Raw genomic sequence first — 17,262 nt, forward strand, 5'->3', positions numbered from 1 at the left:
ATAATAGATATTTTATAATGATGAAAGGACATGCGAGCACCAATATGTGCATTAGAAATTGAACCAGAGGACTCCTGAGTTTAAGGTAAATTTTCCTGTAGTTAATTATTCTAATACTAATTTCCACCTCTGCTCCCTGCCAATCCCCAAAATTTCCTAAGAGAGTTATGAAGCTATTCATTGAGTCCTCCCAGTATATTTAGAACTGGCTAGTTTACAGATTATGAAACACCTTTTCTAATTGAATTTAAGCATGCGATTCTTTCAAACAGACCTTTGAAGTAGGGTACTTATTGAAGACTCTGAAAATGGCTAATTCGGCTGCAACGGTCTTTCCTGATCCAGTAGGTGCTCCAAGTAGGACATTGCAGTCTGTGTGATACAGCGTATGAAATATTTGTGTCTGCACGGGATTAAAGTGGCTAAAGTTGTACAGCGCTTCATATGCTTCACACCCCAAAGCTGTGATCGGTAAAGGCTGAAGATCCAATAATTCTGAAAAGATGTAATGCTACTGTTAAACAATAACTGGGAAATGTGCACAATACTGATTACTGTACCTTAGGAATAAATCAGAACAATCCTTAATTCTTCAGAGGGTAAAAAGGCTTAACATAAATTGTTATATACTACTTACAGATCTTTCTTCCTTGTTACCACATTTGTAAGATATACACACTGGACACTTTTCTGGGGGTAATTCCACATAAGCCAAATATAATGCTATACCTTTCTTTTTCAATCAGGAAAGTAATTTGAATGATAGGGTTTTCAAAGTAATTTGAAAAACATTCATGTTATAGGATAAAACTAAATCTACCTCAATTTGTAGAAAAATGAAAACCATATGCAAACTTCAGTACTGGAATGGTTACTATAAAAAATTACTTTTGATCTGTTAGATAACTGATCAAAGAATACTGGTCAAATGAAAAGTTGCTGTAGCCAATGGAATTAAACAAGTTATAAGTTGGATTTTGATTCAGATTCAGATAACTTTAAAGTGTAGATACTTTCAACATTAACTAAAACAACAATTTTGGAAAATCAACAATTCATTACTGCTCAATACGTTACCTGTATGGGGAGGATGTCTCTCTGGTAGAATCAGATGTTGAAAGTTGATAATACATACAGCCTCAGCTCCTAACCATCTATCAGACACTGCTCGGATGTAGTATTGGGAAGGCAAAGGCTCAAAAATAGGAATTGTAAATACCAGTAGTTGAGCTTCTTTACTAATAACCTAATGTGAAATAATGTTTAAAATGAAAATGGATATTCTAACATCATAAAGGTCTTATTAGTCTATTGTTAAGACAATGGTATCTACAGCAATATGTACTAAAAAGGTAAAGAAAATATCTTAAATTTCTAAATAGCTAAAATAGTCAGGTACTTCAGAAAGTTGTGAGTGGTTCCCCCCTGAGGATACCTGATATAGCAGAAGGTTAAATTTACATCAATTTACTTTATCTACATATGCATATCATTAGATATTAACCGGTTACCAATTAGACTCATTATCAGAATTTCCCAAACTATTCATTCCATTACCTAACTTCATGATTTTTACCAAATTATTTACTTAATATTTTTCTTTACATTCTAACACTACCTTAAGTGGAAAAACAGAACCACCTGGCATAAATAGAAGGCAGTTATGAAGACAAATGCAATGAAAACAAACATTGCTATGAAACTCTACTGCTGCTCGCCCAAGGCTCCCAGACTGAAGCTTGTTTTCTTATTGGTAAACAGAGAAATTGCAAATAAAGTATCAGAGTTAGACATACTAGCCTCAAATGGAGTCTTTCTCTTGGTTTACAGATAATTTAAAAAGGAATGTCCTCTTTACAAAGTGATTTAATACTATTTAGAGAACTGTGTTTATGTAACACCACAACTTATTATTATTTTTTTATATTATTTATCCCACCCATTTTATATTCCACTCTGCTGGAAGCCATGCCTTAAATCATGATAAAGATTACAACGCAATTTCTCAAAATAAAATCACAATGAATATATCAATACTGTAACATTTAATTATTGCTTTCTTTTAAAACCACACAGAAATATATATATATGTGTGTGTGTGTGTGTATATATAAATATATGTGTGTGTGTGTGTGTAAACTTTAATGACACTATAAGTTATAGAGATATAGGTAAAAGCAAAAATTGTTAGTTTATATTTTCTCTTTATGACATCAACATAAAAAAGATATAGCCATAAATATATATTTACCTGTTTTTTAAGAACTAGGAAATACTCTGAATGATAAATATGATCATTTGTAGGATCTTCTACCCAAATCCACCAGGGTTCTCCTACTGTACCATGAACCTAGGAAAAAAAAATAGCATCTTAATACTATATATTTGTAATTCAAGTAAGGGATACTGTTGATTACATACCCAGTGACCACTCTTCACTCTTTTGAACATCGTTATTAATATATATTTTACATAACAAAGGTTAAAGTAGAGAGTTCAATGGTTTTAAGGTATTTACCAAGTTGTGGAACCATGCCATAATCTAATTTTATAACATCTTCATTGCCCCAAAAAAGAAACCTTGTACCTATTAGCAGTTACTACCTATCTTTCCCTATCCCTCCAACCTCCGATACTTGTCAAAAATCTTTCTCTATAGATCTGCCTATTCTGAACAATTCACATATATGGAATCATTTAATATGTGGTCTTTTGTGACTGGCTTCTTTCAGTTACTATCATGTTTTCAAGGTCATTCATATTATAGTATATATGTATATCAGTGCTTCATTTCTTTTTATAGACAAATAATATTCCATTGGATAGATACTATCTGTTGTATATTCATTCCTCTCTTTCTTGTTTTTTTTTTTTTTTTGGTAATAAAATCCAGTCTTATTCAATATTCATCTCTCTCTCATGTGACTCAGGAGAATGTGACCTCGTTTCCTGGGATAATTTTGATTAGCATAAGTCAATTAGCTTATGACTTCCCCCTGACAACAGGTTGTTGTAAAGGATATGACTAATACTGGCCCAATCAGACTGAAGAGTCTTATGGCCCATGCTCTGGGCTGGTGCAGTTGGGTGTCTCCCTCTCTCTTTGAGTAAGAACAAGGAAGTATGAAAATATTTCAGAAGTAGGTAACAGCATCGGCAGGGCAAAAGGATGGAAAGGGCCTGAGTCTTGAATGATGTGATCAAACAGAATCATCTTTAGGGCCTATTTTCCTGTAGACCTTTTATTGTGAAAGATAATATATTTTCTTGCTTAAATAGTTTGAGACAAGTCAATTTTCTATTGTTGCAGCCAACAGCATTCTAAATAAGAGAGTTAACTATAAAAACAATAAATATTCTATCTTACTAATAAATTAAACCAAATTATGGGAGACATATTATGGATATTGACAGAAGAAAACTAAATACAAAGCTTGAAATATGAGTTTATGGTTAACTATAATTTTATATTTTATGTAAATTTTTTAATGTAGAGAAATATTGAATATAATTTTATATCACCCAGTCCTCACAGAAATTCTGTGAGAAAGGTATTATTATTAGAATGTTTGCAGATGAGGAAACTGAAGGAAGTAAAGGTGAGAACACTTTAAGACCAATGGTAGATTTCAGTAAGAACTATGGTGAGTAATTTTCAAGCATGCTATCGAATAAAATTCATTTACCTTAAAGATGTACTGATGTCATGCAATGCAGAAGGTATCTACTTACACTTAACTAGACCTTACAATAATCATGTAAAGTAGGCATTGCTTACCACAATTACTGATTCACTAGTCTTTTCCACTGGCTTCTTGAAAGGACCGAGTCTTATTTGCCTTATATCTATAATCCCTACTCTACTGTACTCTCTGTACTGTAATTGGTACAAAGATAGACTTTAAAAAATATTGATTGAAAAAGAGAATCCAGAGTGGCTCTTCACATACATGAAGAAAGAAGGGTAAAAACAGAAACAGGAATGTGATGGGAGCCAAGGAAGGACATTTTCAAGAAGGACTATGTATAATGCTGAATGTTCAGAGAAGAAGGTAACTAAGAAAGTAAAGAAAGTAACTAAGAAAAAGCATTTATTATGGTGATCACTGAGGTAGTCTCAGCAGAAAAGAAACAGGTGACTAGGAAAAAATGTATAATACTCCTTTTACAAGTCTAATAGTAAAGAAAAAAGAATGATAGATAGTTTGAGACATATCAGGATTTAAAAAGACTCTGAACATGGAGAATCTTGAAATTTTAGTAGGCTAAAATGACAGACTAATTATAGATAGCAAAAATGAAGATAACCTAGAGAAAGTGAAAGGAGAGAATTAAACAAAGCTACAAGTGAGTTGAATCCACTAAACCATTGTTCAATGTTGAAATTTTAGGTTTCCTCGATGTTTTGGAGAGTTCTCATTGGTTAATATATTAACATACTGCATGTTTTTAATGAATCTTTAATATACATATTTTTAGAGAATTTTCTGTATGCTTTGAGGACCAATGTCATCGAACCTGTAGCAGGGACATTTCTGCTTAACACTGAGATAGGTACTGTCACTTCTACCTGATCACTCCAAGTGAAGTCGGCACAGACACTGAGTGTCACTCGGAGGACAGTCCGTGTGATGGGCTGAATGGATGCTTCCATTGTAACAGAAGGAATCTGATGAACACACTGTTTGACCTTGAGTCCAATATTCACATGATGCAGCATGTGACCTGCAAGGAAAACATCACATAGAAGAAATGTGTCCAACAGAAAAAAGCAATATAATCTGACTTGTAAATGGGATTTCAGAGAAGGTGATTTTATTGCCTGTTTTATGATTTGCTATGTAGAATAGTTGACATTCTTGACCTGGCATGTTTGAATATTTTGTAATAGTTAACTTGAATTAGCAATTCATAGCTCTGAAAATCAGTATCAAGGTTTCTTCAGCTATTAATAGGGTTCTTAAAATTACTGAGACTTAATAGTGTTTAAACTACTATAAACAGTTCCTCTTTTCTCTTACTTACTTTATGACACATTATAAAAATATTTAGTATTTTTTGAAAACAGCTATTAATTTTATTCAAGGTCTATTTCACAACTCGATAACCACGATGGAAAATGCTTTAGTAATAAAACACAACTCACCCATCCATACTCATTTCCAGAAAACATAAAGAAAAATACTAAATATGGTCAATCTAGCACAAAATTAACCATTTATACATATTTTGATAAATGATCAGATTTTAAAATACAGATATGTATGGGAGTCCCGGGTAGGGGCAGGGGTCACAGATGGGATGTACTGTAAACATTTTCCTACTCTAGTTCAAGCAACTGGGTGGAAATAGATTATCTTTTATGGTATCAATATTTCTTATATGTATTGGCTCTTCATAACATAATTTTTAAAGCACATTTATGAATAAATCAAAATATTTTAAATTTGAAACTAAAGTCATGTTCCTAATCTGATAAAATATTTAAGTATGTTATCCCAATGTGAGTATTTTCAACTTCTCTATCTAATGTCCTTAATTTCTCTCTATTTTTATTGACACTTCTCTTCTTCTATTCTGTCTTGGAAGTATTCTTCTTACTACTAACAAAATAATGATCTCAGCCTCTCTTCACATCTTTAGACCCTTTGCCAGCATTAATCCTCCCTCTTATTGCTGTTCAGCTTGATACTCTTCATGTGCAATGTCTACTCCATTGAGAATTTGAAATTACCTAATCAATGTTTGTCCAACAAAATATTAAGGTACATGGAAATGTATGTAGGAATAAATTTACAATATTATGTAACAAAAACCAGAAGGCCAAATACTATTTACACACTGATAACAACTGGGTTTAAGATATAAATGTGTGTAATGATGAAGTTTAATTAGAAACTCTGAAGAAATGTAGCTTAATGTTGACATAATATTTTTGTAATACTGCTGATATACATAACATAAGACTTTGAAATGAATTAAATATTGAGAAATAAATTCAGAATAAACTTCACGACAAATTCTCATCATTTATATCAGATTTTATCTGTAAAATACTCAACTTAAGGGTGTGACAATCTAAACTTCATTTTAACTGCTAATTCTTTCAAGTGATTTCATAAAATTTGAAGGGACTTCTGGTTAAATTTAGATAAATGAAAAAGAAAGTTCATAAAAATGGTAAAAATTCATTTCGAGTAATGTGAAAATTCACAATAATTTTTTTTTTTTACATCTAGTAAAGTATTTTATGTGCACAGAATAATACATTAAAACATTTTTGTTTCCTCTTACCTATTTCATCTTTCCTCATGTCTTTCAGCTTATCCACAGTAAGATTTTTTTCTTCTAATCTTGTTAGAATGTGTGGTGGTAAGACTGAAAACTGTCTCAAAGGGCTAGCCCAACCCCAAAGTCTCTTGTCAATGACTTTACTAAGATTCAGGAGTTTGTAGGTCATGGCGGGCCAACGTTTCCTCAGAGCAATTTCAAAAAGAGCACGGACAATTCTAGCTGCATTCTGAAGAATGAAAAGGGGGGGACTGGTGGTTAGGCAACATATACTTTAACATCTGTCAATAAATTTATTATTCAGACTCGGTTTCAAAAGAAGTATGTCAAGTTGCATTTTTTAATTGTGGGCAACATCTATTCTTATATAACACTAATTATCTTTATCATTGCTACACAAGAATAATCAATCACCTCCTTTATGTGAATATTATCCTGTTTAACTTCCAGAGGGAAGCCTTATTTCCAAATTTTTAAGAAGCTCCTCCTTACAACTCCCCTAAATAGAAATGAAGGAGGAGGAGACAAAAGGCCTGTGTTTAGGTTGAGATCATCTAGAATATAAAAGGCTGGTATAGTGAAATGATTAAATTTATAAGGTTTTTTAGAGAAATAAAACAGACTTTGGGATCTAGTCAGGGAGAAAAACTTGTGAGAGAAGAGTAACAAAGGAAATATTGATGAGTGCAACTACCATATTAATGGCTCTCTATAAATTAAGCTATGTTAACTCCTTTACATATACTATCACATCTAATCTTTATAACAACTGCATTTGATTGGTCTTCAGATGATTTTATAAAGATAGTAAAGCTTGGTGAACTTAATAATTTGACCAAGGTCACATAAATCATTGGTGTGAGAGTATCTTTTCAAAGCTGGGTCTAAACAATTCCAAACTGAACTCTAAGATTCTATATTCCGTGGTCTGAGAATAACTTCATTAATAGACATAAAGAAAGTTACAATTATTAAAGACTTTTTTTTACATCTTTCAGTTAGTTTCCATTTGCTGTGCCTCCTTCTCTCTATCATTAACTTTGCAGATTGTTTTATTAAAGATTGTTTTTAAAATCATGAATTTGGAGACACCATACAATATCTAATGATGTCTGTATTTGAAAATGAAGAATGTTTAATTTGGTTAAAATTATAAAAAAGATATGAAAAAGAGTAAAGATTTTAAAGAGCAAATAGATGATCCAGCTTGAAATTATGATCATAAAGGTTATAGACTTTAAGTTTTACATTATATGAAATATGTATGTCTTTTGACAAATTGACTATTTTGTTTCAGTATTAGAAATTTAAGAACAAAAATGGTGTTTAGAAGTATTAGGACAGTTCTGACACCCATTAGTAATGTGACAAGATATAACAAAATATTTTTTCTGGAATAATAAATATTGAGTGGGAATAATAACCAAAGTCTGATATGTACAGTTCAGAGAAGCTAAATATAGGTTTCTTTATAAAACCATAGGACACTTGAGACAAGGATTTATCTTAGGGGCTGATAAAGTAAATTTTCAGAAATATATAGAAGGAAGTACCATTTTAGAGTGCTGAGAGAGTGCTTGTGGAACAACTGACAGCTTAAACTTAAAATATAAATAAGCTCAACGACAATATAATGAATTAAGTATAATAAACCCGTAATAGTTATTTAAGAAAAATCAGGGATGTTTTGAGACATAACCTTAATGTTCTGAGATTGATTCTCAACATCAATCATAAAAAAACCCCATAAATATTATATTATAAAGGAATTCATATATCTGTCTCTGATAATAGCTTCAAGATTTTGAATCAAGCAGAAATGTGGCCAGATTAGTCATCCAGAACACGGTAAAGCTTTACATTTTAGTTAAATCATTATTTCAATATAAAGTCTTTAGAAAATATAACATATTATATTATTTTCAGGAAAACAAACAAAAGAAGTTAGAAACAAAGGCTCTTATAGAAGGTATAGGGTTTAGAGGATAAACATATATAATTTTTCTACGGCAGAAACATATTTTCCAAGGAGAAAATAAAAGTTTTCACCAGATCTACATTTACTTTATACAGTATATGAAATTATCACCTGGTTTCTTTGTTACTTTAATTAAGTCACTGCGTTTACTCAAATTGTTTATCAATATAGTTTGGTCCATGTTTGCAAATATTTCATGTTTATAGTTATATCAAAGCACTCTTGAGTATTCATGGCTGTTTGAAATAATCTAACACAAACATACTTTTACTATATTGTCTTTGAACAAAATTACAAACATAAGATATGTAGTACAATAGTTTCTATATTTAAAATAAGATTAAGCTTTTATTTCTCCTTAACTTAGAGGTGTTACTCAATAAAAAATGAATATGGTAACTTTTTAAGTAAATAATATTTATACAAACCTATGTATATAAAGGAAACTTTTCATTTGAAAGGTATTTATAAAGCCTTTTTTAATCATAAAAAAATTTGTTCATATTTCTAATATTTGGAGAAAGCTACAGCAGGTCCATGATTTTTTTCCTTTTCTTGAAATATTTTTGTATTATTGCTCTTTGTAACTAAAAAAAATAAATTTTACCATTTAAAGCAAAAAGTTAAATATTGAGATTTTTAAACTCCAAAACAAAAATAGCAATATTTAAAAGAGCCAAACTAATCACCAAATCTTACCCCCATTCCTGATCTAATACAGATGACATAAAAGATGTATAATTAAACACAACTAGTTATAAGACAAAACAGTAATATGGTAGCATGTCATAATGCACTATATTTGCAGTATAGCATTAATAAATTTCTTGAGTCTCTAAAAGTAAACGAGGAAGAAAAAATGAGAAGGAAGTAATATTCGTACCTGTGCAACATATGCAGAATCTGATATAAGGGAGAAACTGTCCATCTCTCCTCGGCTGATGTAAGTTTGAAGTAGAATATTTATTTTCCCATAATTGTTCTCTACACCTCCGGGAGCTGAGAGTTCACAGAAATTGTTTAATAAGGAATCTAACTCCTCTATTTCCTCTTCTCTGACCTGAAAGAAGCAATGTTTTTATAGGATTATTCAGGCTGATTTACTGAAATTTTTCATGTTGAAATTAAACCATATTGTATGTTTTTTAAAAGCTTCCATTGGCTATAACTCAACATTTTCCTTTTGTATATTAAAATAATAGTAATGTTTTCACAGTTAGCTAATAACACAATAAGGAACTATCTTGAAGCTGATATAATTCTATTTTATTATTCATCACCAATATTAAAGTTGCCATTGACATATAAAAATTTGATATGCCACAAAAATTAAATCTTCTGACCTCACAATCCTTCATTTGATGAGATTTCATGTTTTATTTGACCAGAATAAAACCTCTGACCAAATGGATTAGGGCAAACTTGAATTATCTTCAAATGCATTCATTACAGTCATATATTTTTATATGGTGTAACACATTCATAGCTTAAAGCTGTGAAGTACTATGATTCAAAGTATTAAAGTTTTCACTGTTAATAAGATTAAATTATAAAATGGGTACAGAAATATTCATATCTAAGTTTGAATCATGAATGTCCTTTATATTTTCTTCAGCGAACCTTAAATTGTAGATAAACCAAAATCTATATACTATATTCTCCGATAGTTTCATCTTTGCAAAACCTACTTAAATTATATTTGATTTGCAGTAGAGAACATAGAATGATATCAGGTATAACATAATATCATAATCTAGGATAGTAGACAGTGTTGATAAATGGAAGAACAATGCTGGTACTCTAAATGTGAAGTGTCATAGAGCTTATATTGTACTAGAAATAATTCTGTATAAGCTTTTATAAATGAATGAATGCACATATGTTATATGCATTTGATTCAGGTTTCAAGTAATCTTACCTTGATTTGATCAAATTCTTCAGCTTTGGAGACTATAGCAAAGATATCACCCTCTGTTTTGTGAGCATCAAAAAGTTCATTGAAGGTCTACCAAAGTAAGTTATATTTGATTAAAATAGGTCCAGTAAAATATTTTAAATTAAAAACATGACTATAAATCACATATTCCTAAGGAACATTTGAGACCTAGACAATACAGAGTTATGATGTTTATGGCATACTGTTCTAAGTCATTGCTTTAAACATCATCAAATTCATCAAAGACAAAAAAAAAAATCTTAAAATGTAATTAGCTGGAGAGAACCTTTAGAAGTAAAAAGAGCAATAAATAAACCTATGTTAGATATCTAAAAACATGTTCAGCATAACATTATGGTCTTGGCTCATTTTCACATGGGCATATGAATATCTGTACCATTTGCCAAATTTAAGATGACCATATATTATATAAAATTTAGAGCAGAATATCTAAAAATATGTAACCTGAAGCGTCTGGTGAAGATATCACAATATTACTAGTGAGGGCATACAGAAATTCAGGAAACAGAAGAAGAAAATCGGCAAAAAGCCATATAGAATAAAAACAAAGCTGAGGAAAGGCTACAGTTTTGAGAATTGCAGACGGACTGAAGATGTCGTATGGCACCAACACACTACTAGAAAGACAAATAAGCTTAGTTAGTGGACAAAATGTGTGGATATGAGTAGGTGATGAAAACAGTAGAGGGCTAGGGAAAACATTTCAGGTTGAGGAAAAATCGTATCACAATTGTGTGATAATATATGTTAAAAGTCTTTGAAGAAACCTAAAGTGCTATACGAATACAAGATTTATTTGGGGAAAGATGAGGAAAAGCTAGTGAGCACATGAAAGTATTTCTGAAACCTTTTATATGCATAAGCGTATATTAAATAAGTACAAAAATTAGATTTCATATATACCCAAGTTTTCATATTTCTGAGAAATTTCACTTTAATGACTTCTATTACTTTTCCATTTAAAAACCAATTTTAAGAACAAAAATAAAAATTGATATATAAAAATTCAAACTTTCTCTACAAGAATAAAGAGTAAAAATTCACTTTAACCCATCCCCCTTTCTTCACACTTAAGTCCTTTTCTCACAGGTAATCACTGTTAAGTTTTCCAGTATATTAACATGTGAATGTACATACATATGCATATAAACACATGAAGATATGCATGTACTCTTTAAAGTGTAAATATTATAGTGGCTCCCAGTCTTACATAAGACTGTTAAAAGACAATAAGCAAGGCAGTGTTATGTAGTCAAAATTACCTTTGAAAAATCTCTTAAATTGCCCAATGTTATATCTAGGTTGACTGATAATTTTACTAGTTTTTCCAACTCCTTTTTAGTCAGTGTTTTATCAGTAACCTGCAATTAATTTTTCATCTATTTATTTAAGGATATCATTAAGCCACCACTTTCCACCTAAAACTATTCAAGCATTCATTCCATAGGTCTCAGCAACATGTTCAACTGTTTAGGTTTTGGTGTGTCTACTGTTTGGGATATACTCATTGAACAGGATGGCAAGAAGGTCTTTAATATTTAAAGTCTTATTTTTTTTCTTGTCTTTACTGAGTGTATGTTACTGAATTCATGTAAGTTAAAAGCATTTTGTTCTATTAGTAGCTTTTGTTATTTTATATTAATACTATACTTTGAAATCTAGGTAGTATATGCATATAATAACAGACATATTATTGTATTTGTTCCACTCAGTATAATACCTCAATGGTGTTGTACTTAATATAGTAGTGGCTGGCAGTTCTACCCAAATCAGTTGAGGAAAAATATCCAGTTCGCTCTTCAAAACGAATCATCCTAGCTTTGTCTAGTTTTCGTCCAACTTCAATGACCAACTGTTCTCTATGCTTTGCTAATGTCGGGTCAATCTATAGGGAAAAAATATAAACACTTGAATATTTCTTTAGATACTCATCACATTTCTTTAGAAGAGTCACATATACCTATTTATGAAAATTAAAATTTTTGATATCTTAGTTAAAATAAACTTTATTACCATTTTTAAAGGAGTACATTTTTATAAATTTAAGACATAGCTAGAAAATATTTTCTTCTATTAAATAAACCAAATAACCCCAAATTTATTTGGTTTGAAGGGAATGAAGTTATAAAATTCATTAAAATTATCAATCTGTATTATCTTCAAACCGTAATACTTCGGAATCTAAAATTCTAACATGGTCTTATAATCTGTAAGATTAGAAAGATTAGAAATCATCTATAGAAAAAAATATAATTGTCTTCTCCCTCCCACACTAAAATAAATAGGGATTTAAATATCAAACCACATTCTTTATCAGTATTTGGAGAAATGATAGTAAGGATGCTTTTCTCTGTCAGAGTAAAAATATACAAAGTAAATGCAAAGTTATCCTTTCAAAAGTATGGTTTTAGTCTTCTATTATTCATAACTACTGACAGAAAAATCCATTTTACTACTACTACTACTAATAGAAGCAAAGAGTAAAATAATAATGAATTTTTGAATAGTTTTTGAAACTATTATATTAGTCCTCTTCTAACCAGAAAGATTATTATTTATTAACAAATATTCTTGTTACTATGATGTATGTGTGTAAATATATGTAGGTACACATGAACTCATGCCAGGTTGGAAGATAAGTCTCTAGTCATGAGTGGTAGAGTGGACTATGACCATTAAAGGGAAGAGGGGTGAATATATAGCTAAAAGAAATTAAAAATTGAAAAAATGAGGCAAAGGAAAATCAACTGTAGGGACATAAGACGTAGTCGAGAATCATATTAGCGAACACAAAAAGTCTTAAACATTTACTATAAGTGATATACTGTACATGTCTGATTCTTCTTATGAAAACATTTTATTAACCACATATTACTGAGCTATTAAAAATTTGTTAAATTGCATGATCTGTGTTGGTTCACGTGAGTATTGTGGTTACAAATTCATATTGGGTAATATAATGAAAATATGTTAAAAAAATAGAAAGGTAAGGGTCTCTGAACTGTGAAGGGAGCAAAACTATGTATCTCAGAAGGAAAAAAAATCACTTTCTCTATACTGGAAAATTACACAAAAATGAATTCTGATATTAATCTAGTATTTAAAATTAATTGATGTGTTTAACTTGCTCCAAGAACTGAGATGGCTTAACCCACAAAAACGCATGTTGTGTTTTGTTTTCTTTTTATCCCTTCAGTATATTTTCATAGTGCCACTGACTATTTTCATAAAGCCCACATTTGTAATGAGAATAGTTAGTGCCATATTCTTTAAAACTTTAAGGTTATGGGTTACAATGCACCTTTGTTTTTATAACAGAACAATTTGGCTATTAAAGAAGATATCCATTTGAAGAACAGCATGAATTTTAATACAGAAGAAAGGCAGGTAAATCTCAATTACAGTAAACCTGAGTATAAAACCTTAACGATTTCAGAGTAACAGTTTCATAACTAGTTGATGCTGCTCTTTTTTCTTATTTTTTTTCCCCTCTTTAAGTCTTAAGTTTCATTTTTATATGGTCAAATCTACTGTATAAGAAAAGGAAAAATGAAGAAAAACAAAGTAACTGCTTTGATAACACAAAAATATAAGTAAAAACTAAGTTATCTGTTAATGCAGGAAAACTATAATTCTAAGTTAAATCAGCTACTTGGCAAATTTTGACTTAGCACCAGTAAATATCCATATGATGATGTTGAAATAATGTTTTCACTAGACAACAACTAGATTCTAACTGTAATTAGGAAGCATTTACAGTGTATAAAGCGGAATTCTAAAGAACAGACAAGACCTCACAGAATCTGTAAACCATGTGGACCACACAACTGTAGAACTCACAGGAATAGCTGCTACCACATGCATCTTATTCTCAGTCTATATGCACAAGTGGAACTGATATAGTCTCCAAACTGTTAAGATAATAACTCATTAACACTATCTTTAATTTAGAAATAAGGGCTGAGAGGAACTTAATCAGAGGAACAGACAACATATAACATTAGCCTATTATTAAAAAAGGTCTATAAGTTTCCTCATGCCTGGAATATTCCAAAAACTAAATTTATCTTGGTTTAGAAAAAAATCACAGCAAAGTGTTGGCATTGGATGGAAATGTACCTGAATAACAAATTGATGATAATATAAAGATTAACTTATTAGTTTTCAGTGGGAAAGGAGATACTATAAATAATACAAAATAATTATAGGAGGCAAATTTAATTTTCCTTATTATTTTCTAAAAAAGATTAAAGTTCTTTGTTTTTCTTCGAGGTACCTCACTCTTTTGAGATGAGGCAGGTGTAGCAAAGATTCGTTTTCATACCATGAAAGGATTAGAGAACCAAAAAGGTGGTTTGATTTTTTTTTTTTATTTAATAAATGAGCTTTCTACCTGATAAGCCTTGTGACTGATGCCATATACTAATGGATTTGCTCTCATCCGTACATAAAGATAAGTGTAACTTATCCACTTCACTGCTTCTTCCACATTAGTAACTGTTCCGAGAGCAATCTGCAAATCAAAAATATAACAAAAATTAAACTAATGCCTTAAAGCTAAAAATAAACATTAAAGACCATTTTATAAAAAGTTAAGTTTTTAAAACACATCATTATGCTGTATTTGTAAGGTAAGCATGATTATTGCATAGAATACTTTTCCAATTAATTAAAAAATCAGTCCTGCTTCATTTAATTGGGAATACTAGATTAAAAATGCTATCTTCTAATACTGAACTTACTCAATATTATGGCATTTGATTACTTTTCCCTAAATGGAATATAATCTATATAGCACTGAAAACATTTTTTGGTATTTATTTTTCTTCCTCTTTCCTTCTTCTTTGGGTTTTATTTTATGTGACCACACTACTGAAATTTTAAATGTAATTGCACCACAATCAAAACAACATAATATTGCTAATTCTATCCCTCTTATTGTGATTCTGTGTACTGTCATTACCAAAACAACAGAGGGCATAGCATTACCTCTAAAGATGCCTACTTGCAGGATGGCTAGTATATGATGGAAAATGCAATCATTTCTGCATGATAAAGCAGATTTTATTAGGATTTATACATATTAATAATACATATACATAAAAAAAATTATACGAGAACAGGGAATAGTTTTAAAGTTGTATTGATAAATTTAAAGTAACATAAAAAATGTAGATATTTATATATTTGAACTATCACACTGAATAATTCTTTAGATTATATTCTGAAAGAAAATATAAATTTAAAATAGCATTTTAATATAGGTTTATAATATAATTTAATAAAGCCAAAAGTTAATTTAAAAACACAACAATAATATACAAGATCTGTGTGATAAAGAGAAAGTAATTGTTAGAAAATGGACTTAATACAGAATTACAATGAAAAATTTTCTTTGTAAATGTAAAAATACATTTCCTTAGCCACTGGACCTAAAGGTAGTCATTTTGCTTACACTTAAATATGCTCATTTTAATTCATCAAATAGTGAAACTTCATACTTGTATAATTTTTCCTGAACCTGTAGCTGGAAAAGAATGTTTTAACCTCTTAATTTCAACCAAAGGAGAGATCCTTCCTATCTAAATTATTAAATTTCAAAAGAAAAAGAAAGGAAAACAAACTCTCATTTTAGTACTAAACATTAAAGAAAAACTTTAAAGTTTGCTTTATACTCATATTATAATTTTAAATTTTGTATAACTAATTTTGTGAAATAAATATGTAAATGCTTAGCTATCTTTAGTTGAAGATGATCTATAGCAATATATAAATAACATTACAATATTACATCATGCTTTTTTGTCATTAAATAGAGAAATGACCAAAAGTAAAAAAAAGAATAAGGCAGAATCCATTTACTTTTAAATTTACACCATCTTAAAATAAGTCAGAGAAAGATAAATACTGTACGATCTAACTTACATGCATTATCTAAAAACATGGAACTCAGAAACAGAGTATAACAGTGGTTGCCAGGAGTTCGGGGAAAGAGGAGGTAGGGATGTTGGTCAAAGGGTACAAGCTTTCAGTTGTAAAATGAATGTTCCAGGTAACATTTCACGACATATACATGTATCAATTTATTGCACTGTACACCTTAAACTTACGCAATGCCATATGTCAATTAATCTCTGTAAAGCTAGAAAAAAATAAATGTCCACTAATGTATTTATAAATGGCTAAACCATCCACAATACAGGTAAGTATATTTATTTCCTAAAATGTGAACCGTAACATTTTCCACAAAATGAAGAGTAATAAGAACTAAAATTTAGCCAGTGAGTGAGTTGTACAACACTTCCTAAATATTTACAAGGAAGACAGTTAATGATTTTTCTAGTCTGCTTAGGTAAAGGAAACTAAAGTATGGGTAAAAATCTGATAGCATCCTCTATTTGTGATTCTCTTACTTGATAGCTAAAATTATGTTAATTCCTTTAGGACCTATAGATATTTTAAAGTAATATCATGCAACTCCTTAGCATAGAAAATTTTATAAAAAATAAAATAAGCTTGTTATGATTTTCAAAACCAGACTGAATAACATTAATAATTATCTATTGCCACTAATGATAAGATTAAAAGGAAAGGAGAAAGTAAGTGTCAAAGATTGGACACCTAAATATTCACCAGAAAGAGAGATTCCCCCCTAAAATGAATGGCAATTTATAATGGTACATCACATTTCGAGATTAATCCTAGAATGCCATCTAGTGACAAAAATTTAAATTTACTTATAAATATTTGCTGTCACCTAGTGGTTACTTAGTACAGGAACCTTTTCTAAAATAAATATTTTTCAAGTATTTCTTTGAAATTTATCCATTCATTTCAATAACTGTATAGTGAGTCAGTAACAAAACTGTACCACATAAAGCACAATGGATATGGTAACAAATAGACTGTGGTCTAAGGTCTCAAAAAGTTCCCTAATCTTGTAGATTAGACACATGTAACTAATTAAGAGTGACATATATAAAAGCATCATGTATAGTGTGTAGTACATAATATGCATTCAAAAATTCTTTTAAAG

General features: G+C 30.1%; 1 protein-coding gene across 2 annotated transcripts in view; it reads right to left on the bottom strand.

The window, feature by feature from the left end:
* ASCC3 (activating signal cointegrator 1 complex subunit 3) overlaps positions 1–17,262 on the bottom strand; it is a 265,634-nt gene that overhangs the window by 88,811 nt on the left and 159,561 nt on the right. For both annotated transcript variants that reach the window (XM_036220315.1, XM_036220319.1), the window contains exons 17-25: positions 14,620–14,739; positions 11,947–12,111; positions 10,188–10,274; positions 9,153–9,329; positions 6,295–6,520; positions 4,571–4,725; positions 2,252–2,350; positions 1,078–1,246; positions 275–495 (exon numbers count right to left, since the gene is read on the bottom strand). In XM_036220315.1, coding sequence (XP_036076208.1) covers positions 275–495; positions 1,078–1,246; positions 2,252–2,350; positions 4,571–4,725; positions 6,295–6,520; positions 9,153–9,329; positions 10,188–10,274; positions 11,947–12,111; positions 14,620–14,739 — 1,419 coding nt within the window. The remainder of the gene's footprint in view (positions 1–274; positions 496–1,077; positions 1,247–2,251; positions 2,351–4,570; positions 4,726–6,294; positions 6,521–9,152; positions 9,330–10,187; positions 10,275–11,946; positions 12,112–14,619; positions 14,740–17,262) is intronic.

The sequence above is a fragment of the Rousettus aegyptiacus genome, unplaced genomic scaffold (genome assembly GCF_014176215.1).
Source record: "Rousettus aegyptiacus isolate mRouAeg1 unplaced genomic scaffold, mRouAeg1.p scaffold_m13_p_1, whole genome shotgun sequence".
NCBI classification, from domain to species: domain Eukaryota; kingdom Metazoa; phylum Chordata; class Mammalia; order Chiroptera; family Pteropodidae; genus Rousettus; species Rousettus aegyptiacus.